We start from the raw sequence: 21,666 nt of genomic DNA on the forward strand, positions 1-21,666 counted from the left end.
ACTGATATAAAAACAAAGATTCCCTACTTAAAATAAGAAGGCAATTTTTGGGTCATAATAGTAAAACAGGAACTAAATTCTACCTTTCTGAGTCATCTGCAGTGGCCCATAAGAATAAGCCTGGGTAGACAGATATATACTGGGAGTAGCATACAGTAGGAGCAAGGCTACCTTTTAAAAAATGGTAACTAAGGTCATAACTAGACAGGCCTTCTTATCAATTATGTTTCAATGAACATATATTAGCCATTACCAGATACCCTAAAAAAGTATATTTAGCCACACGAGAAGGAAATATAAGACTGACAACAAACAGCTAAATCCTGCACTCATCTCTGTACCTCCTCATCATATCCATCTGCATCAGATCTAACCAGAATCCTTCCCACACTGGGAATCTCGACTTCAGAGACCTCAGAATTAGGCTGGGCAGCAGATTCTGCGTCATTAGCCTGTTGGGGCTGTTCTGACTGCTCTGCATGGTTTGTTTCCTGGGGCATGGGCTTCTCGGGTTCAGCTTCCTTAAGCTGTGGCAGCAGAAGGGAGAGAGAGAATAAGAAAAAACAGGAGAAATAAAGAGGGGTTGGTTAAAGGTAGCAGAGACACAGAATAATAGAAATGTGAGAAAGCTGGCAATTTCTGCTGAAAGCCCACCCCTCCTGAACTTGGGGTTCTTAGTCATTCTCACCTCACACAATGCTGCTTCTACACCGCTCTTCTCATAGGCACGTGCTGTGTTCGCAATTGCCTGGGCAGTCTGTTCCTTTACAATCACAGCGTGCTCAGATGACAGGCAGCGAACCCCATGAGAAGAGGCTCCTGGAGGCTCTGACAAAGAATTGTACAAAGGTGTTAGCATCTGATGAGAAAAAAAATCTGGAATATGCTGATGAAAAGTAAGCAAGATGGATACACAATATAATTCACAACCCTTCCAACACAACTTTTTAAAAAGCCTATGCAAATTTCTCCTAGAAACTTGTGACAAGAAACAGCTACTTCAGCAAGAACATACTGATGATTCTGTAAAATTTAATATGCTCCCAACTTTGTCGTATTTCTTTATGCCAAGAAGCCTTCCTACAAACAACCATCTGTTAGAAACATCACCTCTAGAGAACAGTTTTCATAAAGTCTACCTATTAATCCTATCACAGTTTCTCCTACAATCTGGGAAATAAGCAAAACTACAGACACGGTGAAAGTATAGGTAGCTAGTATTTCTGACATTACCTCTGCTCGTGAGAAAGCACATTTAAAAGCCACAATTTATTCCATCAGGTTATGCAATAAAAAAATACATGAAATATATTGTGAAGACATCAGGTGGTTAGTTAAAGAGTACAGGTCTGGCTGGGAGAGCGCAGTATGAGTGTTACTACATCACTGGCATGAATGCCCGTCGCAGGTACCTTGTGATGCAGAGGAATCCTGTGATGTGGAGTTGGGGGAGGATTCCATTTGAGGGATTTTGCAAGACTGCTCTTCTTCCCACTCCTCTACCTCCTGCTCAAACCGCCAGTTATCTTCCTGAATGTAATGCTTAAGTTCAACAGAGAGGGCTTCCACTTCTTCTAACATTTGATTAGACTCATTTGGGGCTGCCTCTGAGGGAAAACAAAGACAGTTAAATGGAGCACTCTCCAGCAAAAGGTCACTAAGAACCAAAAGGTCCTTTCTAGAAAGGAAGAAAACAGGACATTTCATCTTTTTCTTACTAACTAAAAATACATACATGCATAAATACTCCATCAGAAATAAAGTTTGAAAGCATGCATTAAAGAGTAAAGTACCAATATAAATGACAATTATTATTGCTATTGGCATTAGTAGTAGTATTATGAGAAGCATAAAACTGTTCAGGCAAATCCACTTTTAAAATTTAAAAGCTGTTCTCCAAAGGGCAAAAAATGTGTGTATAAGGATGTCACTAAAAGAGAAAAAAACTAGAGAAAATTGGAAAGTCTATCAATGGGAGGCTGGTTAAATACATTATATGCACATATTGTCCATGGAATGAAATTATTAGGCGGTTGTTAAAAAGAATGAGTAGGTTCTATTTAGGAAAATACAGAGATTGCTAAATATTCAATTAATGAAAAAGGTGCAGAATTGAATGGAAAAATACTCTATTTGGGGAAAAATAGGGGTGTGGTGGGAGATACAGGGAAATAAAATCTAGCATATGCATAGAACATTTCTTGAAGACTATATAAGAAATGTAACAGTGTATATTTGTTGGGGATTGGACCAGCAGTGGTTCAGGATGGAAGCAGATCAGTTAGTTAGAGTATATAGTCTTATAAGCCCAAGGTCACGGGTTCAGATCCCTATACAGGCCAGCTGCCAAAAAAAAAAAAAAAAAAGGATGGAAGTAAGAAAGCAAACATTTTTCCTTTTTATTCCCTTGTATATTGTTTGTATTTTAAAAATGCATTATTACATAATAACAATAAAATTATAGTTTAAAGTTTTTAAATGGAAGTACAAAACTGTTCCCTCCCTGGACAGTACAGATTTTCCCCAATCTCTGGGTTCTCCTAATATATTTTTACCTGCATTGAAGTGGGGCAGCTTGTCATTAATATACATCAGACAGTAAGCACTGACATTTCTCACACCTCCAAAGGAATCTCTTTCGAGTTCTTCCCAGGAAGATTCAGTAACAGAGATGTCATTGTACTTGAGCCAGATCTGTCGGGGTTGATTATAGATGTAGGCCCAGTAGTGTCCAGCATTTGCTTGTCCTTCATGAACAAGAACTGCGTGCAAGCGATAAGGCACCTGAAAATCAGAAAGTGCATTTTTCGGTGAAGTTAAGCAAAGTAATCTGATAAAGTTTAGGTTGTTAAAATTCAAAACTGTTTCCAATTATCAGACAGGAAAAATGACTATTTATATATGTGTGTATCATAACAAATTTTGAAATAACAAAAACCCAGCTTTGGAATCTATCGATTATGTCTCAGTTCCTGAATCTTTAAAGCCAGAGACAGTTGAACCAGATGACCTCTCTGAAGACTCTTTCAACTCTAAATACTTAGGATTACAGATCTAAAACCAAAGATAGCCTACATCTATTTACCTTTCCAATTCAAGACTCGGTTTTCTAAAAATAGAATCATGACCATTCACATTGAGAAAATGTATATACTGTATTTTGGACATAAAAACAAGTTTAGCAGCTATCTCATTATATGCCTATTTTATTTGGTACCAACATTTAAGTTAGCATATTTCATTATAAATCAGTCACGTGTTCCTCATATTTCTTCTTGTGAGTGATCATCCACCTACTTGAGGTGAAGACCCTTTTAACTACATACTTGTTTGTTTCAACATCTGAAAAGCATCTACAGTTGACCCTTGAACAATCTGGGGGTCAGAAAGGTCAACACCCCACACAGTTGAAAATCCGTGTGTAACTTTTGACTCCTAGCCTACTCTTGGCCAGAAAAGCCTTCCTAATGACATAAACAGTTGATTAACACACATTTTGTATGTTATATGTATTACATACCGCATTCTTACAATAAAGTAAGCTAGAGAAAGAAAATATAAGAAAATCATAAGGGAAAATATATTTAAACAACATTGAAATATACTGGAAAAAAATCCACATATAAGTAGCCCCACGCAGTTCAAACCTGTGTTGTTCAAGGGTCAACTGTACTTTTTCAATATGGAAAAAACCGAGCAACACTTAAATGTAAGTGTTGCAAAAGAAAGAAAAGCCAGTTGTGGAATGAAATAACTGGCACTTAATCTTTACATGTTTTTACTGGTAGTGAAGATTTTGAAATAACACAAAAAAGAAACTGAGGCAACCCCAAGATCCACATGGTACGTTCCTGTGGTGCACAGAACTGTGCCTCAATGATGCTCCAGAAACAGAGCTGTCCTCCTAAAGCCATTCACACAGAGCCACTGCAAGGCCAGGCCCTGACCAGAGGTTCTTCATCCCTCCACACCCGGAATGTCACTCTAAACAAAACGTGGACACTAAGAATTTCTGCCCCACCTAACACCCTTTTGGAGTTACAAGTTATTACAAAAATAAAGCTTTAAGGCATGCTGCTAAATTAAAGATCATGAAGGACCACGATATTTTGGAAAGGATGGATATTGCAAAGTTCATGTGCCACAGTCAGTCATAAGATTTTAAGTCATCATTTTATACCTGTAACTCTTCCCAGGTTATGTTGCACCCACTGCACTAATTAAATTACCATTTTGTGAGGAAATTCTTATTAATATTTGACAGCAAACCTTTCCATTAAATGAAAAAAATACCATGTGGCACAATCAAAACAAATGTTTTCAGTTCTATTGCTGGTAAAAATTATACTGCTTTCTTCAGCCTAAAATAGAAAAATAGAAAGTATAATTTCTATCATAAATTTATTCTTGTATTTCAGGGAGATTCCCATTCGGTTTCAAAGAAAACTAAGAAATTTTCTTTTTGTATCTGCAATTAGCACATGCCTTGACTACTTTTCCCATCAATTTTCATTCTACCTGACGAAGGAGAGGATCACAGTACATCTGCTCAATAGTCTGGGTAGTGCTTGTAATACAATTCTTTAAATCTGTTAAAAAAGAATATTTTGTTAAAATGATCTCATTCCATGTCAAACAGGCTACTTCAACTCAGCAAAAAGTATTGCTTATCTGTATCTAGGGTTCTAATGATTCCAACTTCGTCTATGAACTATAAAGTAGTATGCAGTATTAAAACAGCTAGCACTTTAGGTTATGAAGGCTTTTCGTTCAATATAATTACATTAAGGTTTTAAAAAATTATCTATTGGCACTTGGTGTAAAATATATGTCCCTCAGGCAGGATCTGATATGAGAAGGCAGAACAAAGGGTAGGGCTAAAATTCTCTAAATAAAAACTTGAGAGGAAACTGGAGTTTCATTTGTCTTTTCGTTCCCTAGATAAAAGGAAAAAGAAAGGGGAGAAAGGATAGTCTAAGCAATACAGCCATAAGGCCAAAGGACTTTTAAGAGTAGAATGCTGAATAATTCAATTTTACATTGTGTGTAATGCTCAAATATTCTCTGCATCATCAACCTTCAGTAAAGCATGCTTCATATGGAAAAGACTTAAAAGCAGAAATCTAGGGAAGCTAAATTATAAGTCTGGGTCAACTGAAGCCAGAGTTCAGTTAAACTGCTACAGAAACAGAATCGGAAGCTGCAGAAAAATCCTAGCAAGGTGATCATGAGTGTCTAAGTTTTAGGAATTTTTAGAAATGTCGAGTAGGGAATCTAGGAGGGATCGTTCCACAGCTGTATAATGAGGGTATGAACCAATCTTACAGGACACTAAATGTCCAAAAGAAGTCACAATTACTATGCTAAAATTCAACAGCGTGTACAGCAACGGCAGGAAATGTATCAAGGTGACTAACTTCTATATATTCAAACAAACAGAAAAGGCAGTGTAACTATTTTGACAAGTTCTAAAAGAGCCGACCTTGTATATCTTGTTCAATCTCACTCCTCCACCTCTGAAGACAGGTCTTAACAAAGGTTATCTCCTCATCTGTGACCGTTCGAGGAGCTGGGTGTGCAGGCATTGCCATGGAAGACCGGGAAGATGTAAGTGGCTTATTCATTATCTTAGACTTGTGTAGAGTATCTTCAGGAGAAGAAAAGGTACTTTCGACATCCTGAGAAGAGCTTTCTGTACTTGTACTAAAGGAAGACAAAAATCATGCTATGATAATTTCCAAAAGATATCTTGGCCTAAATAATGTGTTTTGGAATTCAAGTTGCTATTATTTAGTATTAACTCTGTAAAGGTATTGAGCCAAAACTTTTCTTTATATGTATCATCTCATTTAACATAATTTACCTAGTGGGCAGATACTACCTGGGTATCTTTAGCTGGGTAAATTACTATCCGTATTTTACAGAAAGAAACCTAAACTTTGAGGCTGGCTGATTAGCTTGGTTGGTTAGACTGCAGCATTGTAACACCAGGAGCACAGGTTCAGATCCCTAGTATTGGCCAGATGCCAAAAACAAAACAAAACAAAACAAAACATACAAACCTAAACTTTAAAGAAATTAAGCAACTTAGCCAAATTCACTAATAGGTGATAGAAAGGGATTTAACCCAGACCTGCCAAAGACTATGATTCATGTTCTCTAATCACTAATTATAACGCCTTCTCATGAAATAGGAACAAGAGGGAAGATGGAAAAGAGAAGGGTGGGACTGGAAGAATCAAGGAATCAACTATAGAGTTCCCAAGATGTAATCAACTAAAGTGAGGCTATCCATCCAGGATCAAAATACACAGAAGCCAAGAAAAATAAAGTATCAACTGAACATCCAACTCACACCTTGGGAGAGTTCAGCGGGCAGGGTTTCAGGTCAGATTATCCCAGCCCTACCACACTTTAGCTAAATACCCAAGGAAGAGGAATTAGCCTCAGGTAAGTAATCTAATACCTCATCTACAAAATGTAAATATTAACTTCATCATATCGTTGCTGTGAATGAACAGAGAATCAAGTATGTAAAGTAAATGTTAATTTATCTACTAATTAACTATTGTCAGAGAAAGCCTGCACATAGAGGAAAAGACAGGAATATAAAATAAGCTTCTAATTATACTTAGTTTTCTCTTTCATACCAAAACTGAAAAATATAAACTTCTTTTAGCTTTAACTTAAAAGAAATCCTACTCCATCCCTCCCCCTCTGGCACATGCAAAAAATTACGGAGAAAATCTCTTCTCCCTAAGGATCCATACATATGAAAAAATAATACCAATATGAGCAAGAGAGCAGGTATCTCAATCTCAGAAGAGATTATTATACACACACAGTAACTTTGAAATCTAATAATATCAAGTAGTATTATTTTATTTTATTAAATAGCCTGACCAACCACTTTTTAAAAATTAAAACCATTTATATTTCACAAAATACATGAAACATTCTATTTAAAAAAATATCCAAATGCATAAGTAGAGTATAAAAAGTGAAAAAACCGCCCAACCCCAGATACCCAAGAGATCATTCTTAAAATTTGGAATGTTCTATCCAGACAAGCATTTCTACGTATACATGAATGAATAAATACTAATGGGGGGGGGGGCAGGGTGTCAGGAAAAATGGCTGCGTTTTTAACATACAAGTTTAACTATTTTTTTCATGGGTATTAGCCAGGACACACATATCAAACATGATCAGAGCTGACCCTCTGAACTATAAAGATTGTTGAACAGAGCTGAGCTAGAATAGAATCAGAGAGTTCATGCAATTTGACCTCCCAACTTCTTCACTAGACAAGCCTCTTAAGATTGTCCTCTTCAATTTCTAGCTAGCTCTTTTTCATGTTTTAATTTTCTATTCATGAATAAGTCTCTCTTCCTTGATGTTTACTTAGTTGTGCATACTTCACAGAAGATGGGGAGCATGAGATGTTTGGGAAGAACAGCGCTTGAAGTTTCCTCTGAGAAAGGCCTTAAGTGGCAGCTGGCTTATACCTCAAAACAAGGTGGCCCTGGTGCAGTATGAACCCTATTGTGGACAGTTCGAGAAGGCTCTGAAATAATCCCAATCATCCTGTGGGCAAGACAAGTGCACTAGTGGGAGTTATAAACACTCCCACACAAGTGACCGCTGGCAAATCCTTCCCTTTAGACAGAGCTCACGGTTCCCTAAGCTCTTACAGGGTGAGTGTTTATCAGGTGGAGAGATGATGCATAGTTCAAATTAAACCAGAAAAACAATACATATCACTTAAAAATGTTGTTTTCATTACCTTTCCTTGGATGTCAGGTCAGAAACCGGGCAGTGCACTGAAGAAAGTGGTACTGTCATGTGTGTGTCACCTTGAGTCGGGCAGCTTTCTGAAGCAGGTTTTGTACTAGCAAATTCAATAACATATTTCAACATGTCCGGGAGTGGGAACCGAGCCGGGCCTGAGCCATACTTCACGTACCTAAGACACAAAGACAATGGTTCTCGACTACCCAAGCTTGCTTTGGATTTTAAGATTTGCTGACGAAAGATTTGTTTACTGAATGGAGAGTCAATGGAAAGGCTTATTCCTAAAGGCTATACAATATTTAATAGGTTTCTCAAACAATCTATAGGGTAAAAATTTTCTAACTACGTAAGTTAAAACTGCTAACAATCTAAAGTTTTATATCTGTCAGGAAACACTTCAAGTAAGTTCCTGATCAATGCTTTCTCTTGATGTCATATCACATTTAGGCTCTGGTCATAAAAATAAATTATTTCTTAAAGGAAAAATAGACATATTACTAGGACCTAAATGTGAAAATAATTCTGGTGAGCTAGTACCCAAGAGTTTTTTCTTTTCTGCCCTTTAAACCAGCTACTTTTTTTATTTGTTTAGAATGAGCAAATAATAAATATCTTCAAGTACGTGACCAAAGTAATAAACAAATAATTTAATAATATCCACTATTCTGCCATTATTAGTGCATTACTTTAGATTCAATAAATATACGGTTTAATGAATTTTAGAGTTCACTAAAGCAGACAGACTTTAAATGGTACGATAATCAACCTGACTGGTTGGTACAGCTAACTCTATAATTCTGGGATTCCATCGTAGTATGATATCACTTAGTATGACATTCATCCTAACCAAATCTTCAATAATTGATGCCTGGCCTATGCCACTGAACAGGTGTATGCATTATAGGGTATTTGGGACCCTGTAGAAGAAAGATTCACCAGTTTTCTTAAACTGTGGCCTTTATCAACACCTAATTCCCATTTACAGCTTTCCTTCTCTTCACTTCACATTTTCCTTCTCTGAATAAAGCGGAAGAAAAAAACAGGTTCAAAATTCAGAAGAAGAAAAACCATCTGTTTCTATGTCAAAAAGAACACTACTAAGTGAAAATACTAGTGGAAAATGAAATAAAATGCAACTCAAAGTCAACCATATATTGAAAAATAAAATTAAAATCTGCTTGCCACATAAAGTCACAGCTTTCATTTAAAAGGATGTAAAATATGTAAAGGTTGAAAAATCTTAGAGAACTGTCCTATTCCTTAGATGTATTTCCTTGCCTTCACTTCTGCTATTATCAGCTTATCTGAATTCTATTTATCTTTCAAAGTTCATATGCAATGCAGCATTGACAATCAGTCATAAGATTTTAAGTCACCATTTTACATCTGTAACTCTTCATTTTAATACAAAATACTTATGTAAAATCTTAGGGAAAATTTTTCTCTGAGAAATTATCTTCAATTTTATGACATAATCATTTTTGTGTTCTTCTACTGAATTCTTTTAGACAACTTATAGGACCAACTACTTCATACAATGCAGCACCTGTATTAATTTAGTAGAATCAGAGCAAAAGTGGTTTCAAAAAAGATGTCTACACTGTACAAAAGAAATCTTATTTTTAAAATTATATCAACGTTATCTTAAAAAAGATGGTAAATATCTTTACTCTTCAACAATAAAAGTAATGCATGTAACTGGAAGAAAATTCAAATACAAGAAAGTGTAGACTCTAAAAGTCATCTGCTCCTATCTCAGTTCTACCACCTAATGGTATCCATTAACAGTTTCTTGTACATTTTTTAAGGAGTATGTCACACATATAAAAGCAGATATGTGTAACTTCAAAAAAATAAATAAATAAAATTATCTGAAAATTGTAAGTCATTGTATTGAAAACAAAAGTAATATCATACTAAGAAAAATGCTCCTATACTCTATTTTAAAATCCAAATAAGTGAGAATATCTTGTTGGCTACTGGTAAATTGGGTATTTTTGAGCTATAAAAATATAAAACATTAGGTATGTTTGGTTCTATAAAAATAATTAAAATTTTCCAGCCTTAAAAATTATCACTAAAACCTTTAAAGTAAAATACTGCCACACTTAGAGTCCTGTAAATCACTTCCTTGACAGTATCTGGGGAATCAATTTTCAGCTGAAGTCTCTATTAATACCAATGGAAGACTGGTCACAGTACATCGTGGGTAAGTTCCTCCTGCGTGAGAGAGGAAGCTGGGGGGGGGGGGGCTCAGGGGGCAGGGTCAATTTTGGGCCTGGTATGGAAGGTATTGATCTTCAGGGAAATAATTAAACTAGCAATGGAGTGGGTGGAGGTAGGGCTGTGATAGGTGAGAAATTGTTAAGTAGATGAAAAGGAAAAAAGCCATTGACAGTGCATGAGATATCCTTAAATGCTAAATCAATGGGATCTCCCTAGGCTAGAAAGTAATTACACTGACTCTTCTCAAGGAAATCACAGGGTGATTCCATAGTGCAAAGCAAACCAACAGAAAAGTAAAGATTCCCCCGTAAGATAAAGGACCCGGTATGTGTCAGAAATATTAGCACTTTTGATCAGTTAGCACTGCCCTAGGTAGAACAGCATTATTTTTTAACTTTCCTAGATATTCAGAAGCTGCTTTTCCAAGACAAGTAGATTGAAGCATTATGACAGTTGCTTCTCTCATGTTTGTGAAAAAGACGGAAAATGGAGTAGAAAAAGTAAAAGGCTATGTAACCAGAATTTGGGTTCTCCTTGGTTCACTGACAATAATTAGCTATGTGACTTTGGGTCACTTAGGTCCCCTGGGACTACTGTTTACTCATGGATAATACTAGCTGATCTTGAACGCTGCTTCACACTTAGAAAAAAAATTTTCTTAGCTATTTTATAAAATATCCTAGTTAATACTTAAACTCTGAATTAATTTTTAAATATAAACAAATTATCTTATTTTAATATTCTACTCTGTATCTTTTACGTTTCTACGCATGAATGTGTCCACAACTCACCTTTCCAATTTTTGCTGCAGAACATTTATTTCTTCTTTCAACTGTCGAATACACTCTCTCTTATTTCGAATAAGTTCCTTGCTCCTGTACATGTACCTAAGCAAATAACACCGTAAACACAATTTATATCTTAAAACATTAATGACACAAAGTCTCAGCAAATAGGGATACAAAGAAACTTCCTCAACTAAATCAACGGCATCTATGAAAAACGCACAGCTAACATTATACTTGATAGTGAAAGACTAATACATTCACCTAAGACCAGGAACAAGGCGAGGATACCCACTCTTGCCACTTCTATTCAATGTTTTATGAAGGCACAGCCAGTGCAGTGAGGTAAGAAACAAAATAATAGGCATACAGATAGTAAAGGAAGAAGTAAAGCTGCCTTTTAATTGGAGATGGCATGATTGTCTATATGGAAAATCTCAAAGGAATCTAGAAAAACACAACAGAACTAATAAGTTTCATTCACAACTTCTCAGAAGTGGGGGAAAAAAAGGAAAAAATAAAGAACTAATAAATGAGTTTAATCAGGTCAAAGTATACAAAGTCAATTGAAAAATGAAAAAAAAATCAACAGCATTTCTATATACTGATAAAGAACAGTTTCTATATACTGATAAAGAACAGTTTCTATATACTGATAAATGAAAAGTAAAATAATAACATCAAAAGCACTAATTATTTAGGGATGAATTTAATCAAATGTGTGTAAGACCCATACACTAAAAATTATAAAATATTGTTGAGATAAATTAATGAAGACTTAAATAAATGGAACTATACTATATTCACAGATTTAAGGATTCAATGTTATTAAGACATCAGTTCTCTCCAAACCGATCTTCAGGTTTGACACAATCCCAATCAAAATCTGATAGCCATTTGGTAGAAACTGACAAGCCGCTAAAATTTATATAGAAATTCAAAGGACCAGAATAGCCAAAACGACTTTGAAAAAGAACAAAGTTGGAGGATTCATACTATTTGATGTCAAGATTTACAATAAACCACAGTAATCAATACAATGTGGCACTGGCATAAGATTGATGGACAGAATAGAGACTCCAGAAATAGACTCACAAATATATGTTTGTGGGATAGGAGAGTCTTTTCAATGAATGGTGCTTGAACAACTGGACACCCACACGCCTCCCTCCCTCTCCAAAAAAACCCTTATTTCATACCATATGAATATAAGTTCATAACATAAACTCTAAATGATTCATAGTTCTAATAAAAAAGCTAAAACTAAAAAATTTCTAGGAAAAAAAATGAGAAAAATCTTTGTGACCTTGGGTTAGCAAAAATTTCTGAAACAGAAAACAGAAAAGGTACAAATTATAGAAGAAAAACTGATATACTAGACTTCATCAAAACTAACAACTTCTGCTCTTCTAAAGACATTGATAACAAAATGAAAGAGACAAGCACACACAGAAAATATTTGTATCTAAAATATATGTATCTAAAATATACAAGGATACTTTAAAAAGTTTGTGGAAAGTTCGTATTACCTTTTAATTCTATTTTTCCATGAACTTTTTAAAGTACCCTTATATAAAGAACTCTAACAACTCAGTATTAAGACAATCAACTCAATTAAAAAGTGGACAAAAGATTTAAATAGATACTTCACCAAAGAAAATATACAAATTATTATTAATTAAGCTCGTGAAAAGACACTCAACATCATTATCAGGGAAATACAAATTTAAAAAAATGGTATTCCTCCACGTCCATTAGGAGTGGCTAAAATTTAAATTTGAATGACTTATAGTTCTAAGCACTGGCAAGGATTTGGAGCAAATGGAGCTCTTGTAGACTGCTGGTGGAAATGTAATATTGTATAGTTACTTTAGAAAACTATTTGAAAATTTCTTATAAAGGTAAACATACACTTTTCACACAACCCAAAAATCCCACTCCTAGGTATTTTACCCTAAAGAACTAAAAACCATGCCAAGGCTTGTACGTAAATGTTCATGGTAGCTTTATTAATAATAGCCTAAAACTGGATACATTTGAAATATCCACCAACTAGTGAATGGTAAAAATGCCCCATGCAGTGAGTGTACATACATACAATACAATAATACTCAACAATAAAAAGGAACAAACTTCAAATTAACTCATGAAGAACAAACAAATAAACAAAAAAAGGAACAAACTACTTATATGTGCAATAACATGGGTGAATCCCAAAAACATTATCCTAAGGGAAAGCCACACAGGGCACATACTAAATACTAATGTCACTAATATGACATTCAGAAATGCAAAATTACAGGGCCAGAAAATAAGTAAGTGGTTGCCAGGGCCTGGGAGTGGGAGAAAGAGACTGACTGCAAAAGAAAACTTTCAGGTGATGGAGATGTCCTATATCTTGACTGTTCTGGTGGCTATTTGGCTGGAAGTATTGTTCTTAACCTGCAAATAGCAAGGCCTTTACCTAAAGCCTAGCTACTCAAATTGTGGTCCAGAGATCAGACGCCATCATTAGCATCATCCTGGGAGCCTGTTAGAAATACAAACTCTTGGGGTGGCCGGTTAGCTCAGTTGGTTAGAGCACAGTGTTGTAACACCAAGGTCAAGGGCACAGATAACTGTACCAGCCAGGTGCCGAATAAATTAAAAAACAAAACAAGAAATGCAAACTCATGTACCCAAACCTAGATCCACCAAATCCAAACTTGCATATTATCAAGTCCTCTGAGTGATTCTATCCACAGTATACTTAGTACAAGCTCATTCCTACTGCTGCAATACATCAGGAAGACAATCAACCAAGAACTCACCTGTCCATATAAATAATCCGAGGAAATTCCAGCTTATTGTGAATTTTCTCGGGCTGCCCAAGGGACTGATTGAACTCAAATCTTGAGAGTTCAAAGGTTAACACTGGAGGTAGCTTTGTAAACCAACGCTATGTCAGGAGTAGAAATGTGGAAGAAAAAAGTTAATTTTAGGAAATAATAATAGTTAGATTTAAAATATCTCTCTCAAATTTCCTTTTTTTTTGGTATGGAATTTATATTCAAATCAAACTCATACTAGAGCATTTTTTAATCCCAAATACTAAAGTGCACTTAAGAATACTCGGAATCATACTCTTAGAGAACATGGTCAAACATTCCTCAAGATTCCAAATTTACTAGCCAGCCAACAGCATTTTACTCAACCATCATCCTCAGAAATAACCACCCTTGAATGTGTCAACTGTGTGAAGCTACTCAACTCATTCATTAAGTTATCAGTTGAAACCTGAATTTAGCGAGCTTAACCAAAGAATGTGAAATTATGATCCAGACAACACACAGTGAAGGAAAACAACTGTCTCCATGAATCAGCTAAAAAAACTACTGTATGCACATATATTATGTACTATTTATTTACAGTCTTTTAACCATAATTTAAAATCCTTTTATAGCCGCATGATTTTACAATATCTCAAGTTTGTGAGGAAAATCTCTAAATTCCAAGAACATACAGATGTCTCATAAGGAAGTCAATCGAATCAACCTACAATGTTACCTTCAGTTCAAGAAAGGAAAGCACTAACTTACAAAAAGATTTCAACTGTTGCTGATCATAGGTGAGCAAACACCAAACCAGGAAAGGCATTTTGGTTCAATTCACCTGTATGCCAGAGGTTCTTAGGAACAGCTTTAAATGCTCCCTCTGCTAAAGGTGCAAACAGCGTGCCCTTCAGATACCCTGTCGGCACAACAAGGTGAATCCAGACAGCCTGTTTGACTACCTCAGGGCTAAATCTAAACAAGCATAATGATTTTCTGTTTGTTTTTGTTTTTATAAAAAGTTCCCATCCTTGAATCCAGGTCTCCAGAGGTCTAAGGAGCTAGTGAACTTTCCCTCTTGTGTGAGAGAATTCTCCCATTAGGAATTAGTCTTTCCTTGAAAAGCCAGGGAGGCAGTAGCTCTGAGTTCCAGTACTGCTCTATAGCTAATGAACTTTCACAAGTTTCATGCTGGGCTCCCTATTTTACGTCAAGAAAGTTTTTCTTTCTCCTGTAGTAATTACTGAATTGGACTCTTATATAAGCCACAATACTGCCTCAAGATATATGACGAAAGGAGAACAATCCAACTGTGCCGTGGTGATAGTCATGCTACAAATGCTGCTAACTCTTAAGCTAACTGGAATTTTGAGACATTAATCACCCTTGCTCTCCCTTTAACTTTCCCCCTTTCTTTCCAACCCACAAAAATAAATACACAAATAAATAAGTGAAAATTCAATTTAAAAAGATGTAAAAGCAAAGGCAGAATTTACAATTGAGAACAGTAAATACTGTAATAGGGAAAATATTCTAAATGGCATACCATAGGAGTTAATCACTGAACTTTTACCCTCCGAAAATATGGAGGCAGTGGGTTCTCCCTACTCAGGTACAGGTAGGCTTCAACAGAAAGAGAGAAACTTGATCATACTTAAAATATCAGAAGCAGCATACATCCTTTACATGATTAACTCAAATGCATAGTTTTAGTAAAGTATTTATTTATCAAAGCACTAAGACTCACTGACTCATACCAATGATAAGAGACTTAAAACAAATTCAAATTGTTAAGTGTAAGTTACTTAGTACATGATGGGAAACTAGTTTGCCTAAAAGCTCAGTCCTGCTTCACTGGCTTTGTCATTGACACAGCAAATAAAAATATCCAACTTACCTCTTGTCCATACTTCACTGAGTGATCGGAAGGCAGAAGCTCAATGTCACCCTCCACCATGGCCCCCTCCAAACATTCGTCTAAGTTGCGATAACCGTTTACCTGAAGGGGATACTGGCCAAAGGTCTCGTTGTTACAAAAGGGCTTTCCTAGACAAAGAGAGGGGTTGATTTTTAAAGATGTTGGTACAACTATAAAAGAGAGAGGGTGGATTTTAAAGACATTGCTACAACTATTTAGAGCCTATTTTCTAGCTCCACAGAGACAAAATCTTCTTAAATTCAGCAACTTCCTGAGAACTGGTTAGAAATGCACTTAAGCCTGTATGGCAACCTCTAAGGGGCCAGTGGATCCAGGCAGCGACCACTAACAACTGCTAATATTGCAAAAAGAAAGATGACCACATTATGTGCCTCCTGATCAAAGACTTTCCCACCACCTGTGGGTTAGTCTTGCCAAAAAAGCCTTATCCAAATCTTGTCAAATCTCTAGATCCAACTACCAACTTACAAGAAAATTAGAGAGGAATATGTTAAAATGTTAAATATGTATCATGGGAATAAAAGCAGCAAAATTTCAGACTGTGGGAAATATGCAAAATACATCTCAGGGTAAAAAGAATGGAGGGGGAACCTACATATATTGAAAAGAGACTTAAAAGAGATACCAACCAATCATAATAAGTCATTTTTGGGTTTTGATTAAAATTGTAAAATTAATTTTATTTTTTTAAATTATGTAAACAAATTGGAAATTTGAAAACTAACTAGATATTTTATATTCAAAAATGCTATTTTTGGAATGGTAGTGGTACTGGGTTATGTTTGAAAAAGAATATCAGAAGGGTAAGAGTAGACAGGGGTTAGATAGGGAATGACTGGCTGTGAGCTAACGGTTGCTGGATTCATGGGGATTTTTATACTGTTCTAATTGTATGTGTTCAAAATTCTCCATAGTTAAAAAAAAAATTATATGTCTAGCATGCAGCTTAGGCACGCCTCTAGAGTAGACAAACATTTTTGGCAGTCTAACTCAATAAATAAAACCATTTGAGATTAGATAATATATGGAAATAAAAAATACAGAAAAAAACGTAGAAACATCATTATGGGTCTGACATTAATGCTAGATTTTGACTGTGCAAATATTATACAATTCAATATAACAAACAACTCTGAGATAAATACTGTGCCTAAGGGCTGGCCCGTGGCTCACTTGGGAGAGTGTGGTGCTGACAACACCAAGTCAAGGGTTAAGATCCCCTTTATCGGTCATCTTAAAAAAAAAAAAAAAAAATACTGTGCCTATCTTACAGACAAAAAGACTAAGGAAGGATGTAGGTGCTCATGTAGTTTGTCCTCAATTACATAGATACTAAGAGGCAGAACCATTACTCAGACCTGGGTTTGTCCAACTCTCAAGCCTATTCATTATACTGCTTCGCCAAAGGATACAGCAATAAAGATAAAGTCACAGGTCTAGAATTAACATTCAGAGCAGAGAATTAATTTACCTTCACGAACCCCTTCAGTCAGGAAAGTACCGTAGAATAGCTGTACCATTGGATTTTCAGATTTGTTCCTGGGATTGCTGCTTTTTAAGAAGGAGACAATTCTGTATCATTTGGATCAAATATGTGCTATGCAAAACTCAAGCATTACGCAAAAGAAAAAATAGTGCATTTTCATCAAAGAGCCAGGTATGGTTTCAAGTAAGTAATGGCTTGGTTCAGTTCAAACATTTATTGAACAAGGATATGCCTGGCATTGTGCTAAATTCTGGTGACGCAAAGACAATAAGATATAATAATCCCTGGTTGTAAGGAGTTTAAAGTCTAACAGGGAGTCACATATGCAGACAAATACATGTATTTGTATGAATTCAGCATATAAATCTATATCCAATGATAGATGTATATAAGGTATAAAAGTAGTATGGAGGTAAGAATGAACTCTCTTGTGCAGTTTTACAAATAAATACAAAAAAGTTTTCTCAGTGGTACAACAGAAACGAAATGAAAATAGTTTTTTTCTACAAGCCTATCTTAAATTATTAGCTATATAAGTTGCTATTTGCAAAGCCATTTTATGATATACAATTCTTCTACCCAGAGTTAAAACTATTTAGAAAATAAATTTATCAGCATGTATATTAGGCAAGAGATCCATGTATTTTTGCCCTGAATTTCACTTCTGTCAGTGACTGAAATGACTAAAACTTATACTCTACACATTCTGAGTAGATTTCAAAAGTGGTCTTTAAGTACATTTTACAGCATAGGCTATTACTTCAACAAAGTTTACAGTTATGGCCCTTTCCATAAAAAAGCTGCAGGTGAAGATGATCATATGTATCCTTAGAGGGGAAAAAAACCAAAAGCAATGGGATACACAATGAAGAATATCTCAGTGGGGACCCCATGATGTTTGGTAAAAACCAGCAATTGAGAAGAGAGACTGAGAAGAGTGACTTGAGAAGAGTGACTGCCCCCATATCATAATTCTCACTGGCCCACTGTGAGTTGGAAGGATGTTCAAACAAACCCTCAACACTCACTCAACATTAACAGCTAGCTGGAATGCGTCCTCTAGCCAATCCAGGAGCTTGTGTGTGAATTCACTCACATCTTGCTACAAGAGAGGCACAAATTGCATAAAAGTTAGACACACCACTATACTGAGAGAAATGAAAATCTGCCCTCATCCCACCAATGAATTAAGATTCTATTACTATGAAAACATTTCCTTTATAGGGCCAAATATCATGCAAATATAAGAACACTGAAATCCAGCTACTACAGGTAAAATAGAAGGTGCATTAGGCAACCTCTGAATAAGTTGTGGCTAGAAGGAAATTGGAACTCTACCACTTCTAGCCACATCTATTTGTGATACAGAAAAAAACAAACTCTTCCAATTAGGCCTTTGAAAAAAGAGGCTCAAAGAACAGACCATAGTCCTCTAGAGCAATGTGAAATCTGAATGAAGAAAGAAAACCTTTATAAAATGTTTAGAGAATTTTGCAGAACTATAGGACCTTTAGATAAAAGAGAAAAAAATTAAAAATTTATATGAGGAAGAAGCTGATCTAACAGTGACAGCTTTGTTTTTTGAGAGGAGACAGAAGGAAATTATTAATGTCTAGAAGAGAAGATTGCTCAGAAAAGCTGATGAATTCATATTGATAGTTTTAAAAATAGAATTTCTAGCTGGGACATCCCAAGACAAAGGTGCAGTTTTCTCCCTGAACCTTTGCTACGGCTCATTGAGATATTTTCCAATCTCCTTTCTACTTCAACAGCCCCTGTATAATTCTACCATTCTTTCTACTACTATTTCTTCTTCCCGTTAGAACTGCCAGCCCCTTGTGCAACACACTCACACTCACTTTCTCTGCTACACATGCTCGCTCTCTTTCTCACCACCTGTTCTGTAAGCAAGACAAAAAGGGCAAAAGCAGGCACCAACAGTCCTGCTTAGTCATGTTCACAGCCTGTTACGCAGTTGAAATAAAGCAATATCACCGTGACATTAACAAAGTGTGACTTCATACTCTACAGAGTTTGAGGGAAGACAAGAAGAACAGGCTTCCTTCGTACCTGCTGCTCCTCTGCTGATCGGAATGCTCCCTTTAACAGATCCAGGGCTGCTGAAGGGTCTACAAACTTTCGATTTGATCCCATCATCAGAGCAAACAAATACTGAAGCTCTTGCATAAACATGATATTTCTCTTTTCCTGTAAAAATCACAGCAATGTGTACTCTTACACCATCTTATTTGAAAAATTAAAACACATAAAGAGAAAAGCTGTCAATAATCACTCCCTAATTTATATTTACCTAGACTTAGGTCAGAGTCAGGTCTCAAACTATGTTACAGGGCCTCTGATAAAGGCCGAGTAGGGGATTACTCTAAACTGAAGAATAGCTATTTAGAAACCAGAGAGATAATATTGTTGGAAAAAGAGAAATGTCCATTTTCTGAAGCTGTTGCCCTCCCTACTGTGAGAAAGATGTATTACACCAAGGTGAAACCCTGGGAAGCATTAGATCGCTGGGAGGAGGCTACATTCTTTGGCAAGAACAGACTAAAATCTATTCTAAGAAGGTCCAGGCCTCTGGCATGGGGTCATCTACTCCGCATCACTTGGCCTGAGCAGTTACAGGAAAAGTGAAGGACAGCACAAACAGAACAGGTATGCTGAGTCTCCCCACCACAGGCAGAAATGCTAAGGCCAGCAATGCGGCTCACCATACCTTCTTGGAAAAGTTTTTCTCACTTTATCCCTACTTAATTTTACATTTTTGCAAACCCTCATTTCTTTGTCACAAGGATGGAAAAAGAGCCACTTAGAAATGAAAACAAATATTAGCACAAGCCAAAGAGAATTACAGTTATCAGCTTTAGTCAAAACTTTAGAAGGTTTTGGGATGACGGGGACTAAACAACAGTGAAAAAATTTTTCAACACCAACCTACCGTGTGACTTCGACAATTTTCAAGTATATTTTGTGGCAGACTATAGCTGAGAACAAGTCTTCGAAATTCAGGCAACTGAAAGAGAGACTGAAAGAAAGAAACTGATTCATAGCCTTTCTTCCAAAATACGCACTTTAAATATTTAAATACCTTCACTTTAAATATTTTCTTTCATATTTAAAAGTATGTATAACTGTCAACCTAACAATTCTACTTCCATTACTTCAAAGGAAATAATGGTTACACACAAAAAATTAGGCTGAAAGAATGTCAACCCTTTTAGTAAAAAATAGAAACAACCTAACAAAAGGAATAGATTAAACCATACTACATTTATACAATATACTATCATGTAGTCATTAAAATAATATAGAAAAACATGTTTTCATAAAATGGACTACAGCAGTGAAAATAAACAAATGCTATGTGTATCAACATGGATAAATCTTAGAAATGTCTTCTGTATGAAAAAAGGTGCAGAAAAACAGAGTATTATACTGTTTATTAAAATTAATAACAGATAAAACAATGCTATCTTGTTTGAGGATACATATATCTGTGGGTTACGTCTGTGGGGGAGAAAAGATGTGACAACAGGAACTCAATAGCACAGGGATTTGTGACACTGACTCCTTAAGCTGGGTGGTAAGTACAGCAATGTTCACCATTCTCCACTCTATGTCATGAATATTATATTTTTTAAAAGTTTAACAGGAGATATCTCTGGCTGGCAGAACTGGAGAGAGGGATTCTTATTATTTGTAAATCACATACTTTTATACTATGAATGCCTTTTGTATTTTTTTTTTTTTTAATTCCCTTGTATGAACATAACGCCTTATCCCAACATACTACTCAAATGAAAAGCCCCTCAAGCCTTCAGAGTGGAACTCCTGAAGCAGCATCCTGGGTAGACAATAGGCAACACTTTGGAATCAGAACTAGATAAAATAGTTCCTTAATATTCTGAAAACCCCAGGTATACTCCTTAATGTCAAACAAAGAATCAAAATGACAGCATCTGACTGGAGCCTACGTGCCACCTCTCTAGCTGCCCTCCATCTATCACAGCCCTGTGGGATTCAGCCAACAGGGTACGTGCGCAACCGGACCAGGCCGTGCTGCCACATTCAGGCCTCTGCTCAAGTACCCACCTTACCAGAAAGGCCATCCTGGGTCACCTTAAGTAGATAGCACCCCTTCCCTCTAGCTGAGCCCCTCTAGCCTCACTCAACCCCATTCTGACACTTATTACCACCTGATACAGGTTTCGTTTACTGTCTATCCCACTCTTTCCAACGTAAACTCCATGAGAACAGGGGCCTTGCTTTCTTCACTATGTTTCTCCAGCACCTAAAACAGTACCAGACACATAGTAAGCTGAATGTACTGTTTGTGTGGAAAGGGAAGATTCTATTTTTTGGCTTGAGCAGCTGGGTAGCTGCCACCTGCCACAATGGAGAAGACTGCAGGGGCTGGGATCAAGTGTTACATCATGGCCATGTTCAGTTGAAGGTGCCTGGGAGATACTTCTAGAGTCATCACTGTGGATGAATTTACCCACTCCCTTGGCTTTATTACCATCTATATGGTACTTATTTCCAAAACTGTATCTGCAGCCCAGATCTTTTCTCTAAACTAAGATTTGTATAGTTAGCTGCCTACATGGTATCTCT

At 36.2% G+C, this 21,666-nt stretch overlaps 1 protein-coding gene across 8 annotated transcripts in view; it reads right to left on the bottom strand.

Moving 5' to 3' along the window:
• The window catches only part of USP28 (ubiquitin specific peptidase 28), a 55,985-nt gene that overhangs the window by 7,619 nt on the left and 26,700 nt on the right, over positions 1–21,666 (bottom strand). For 4 of the 8 annotated variants that reach the window (XM_063094460.1, XM_063094456.1, XM_063094458.1 and 1 more), the window contains 14 exons: positions 19,991–20,077; positions 19,111–19,248; positions 18,069–18,142; positions 17,026–17,105; positions 15,513–15,661; positions 13,616–13,743; positions 10,812–10,907; positions 7,787–7,966; positions 5,483–5,703; positions 4,519–4,589; positions 2,556–2,784; positions 1,413–1,607; positions 689–828; positions 342–527 (listed from right to left, as the gene is read on the bottom strand). In XM_063094460.1, coding sequence (XP_062950530.1) covers positions 342–527; positions 689–828; positions 1,413–1,607; positions 2,556–2,784; positions 4,519–4,589; positions 5,483–5,703; positions 7,787–7,966; positions 10,812–10,907; positions 13,616–13,743; positions 15,513–15,661; positions 17,026–17,105; positions 18,069–18,142; positions 19,111–19,248; positions 19,991–20,077 — 1,974 coding nt within the window. The remainder of the gene's footprint in view (positions 1–341; positions 528–688; positions 829–1,412; positions 1,608–2,555; positions 2,785–4,518; positions 4,590–5,482; positions 5,704–7,786; positions 7,967–10,811; positions 10,908–13,615; positions 13,744–15,512; positions 15,662–17,025; positions 17,106–18,068; positions 18,143–19,110; positions 19,249–19,990; positions 20,078–21,666) is intronic. The other 4 variants (XM_063094461.1, XM_063094457.1, XM_063094462.1 and 1 more) reach the window with 2 other exon arrangements.

The sequence above is a fragment of the Cynocephalus volans genome, chromosome 4, assembly GCF_027409185.1.
Source record: "Cynocephalus volans isolate mCynVol1 chromosome 4, mCynVol1.pri, whole genome shotgun sequence".
In the NCBI taxonomy this organism is placed as follows: domain Eukaryota; kingdom Metazoa; phylum Chordata; class Mammalia; order Dermoptera; family Cynocephalidae; genus Cynocephalus; species Cynocephalus volans.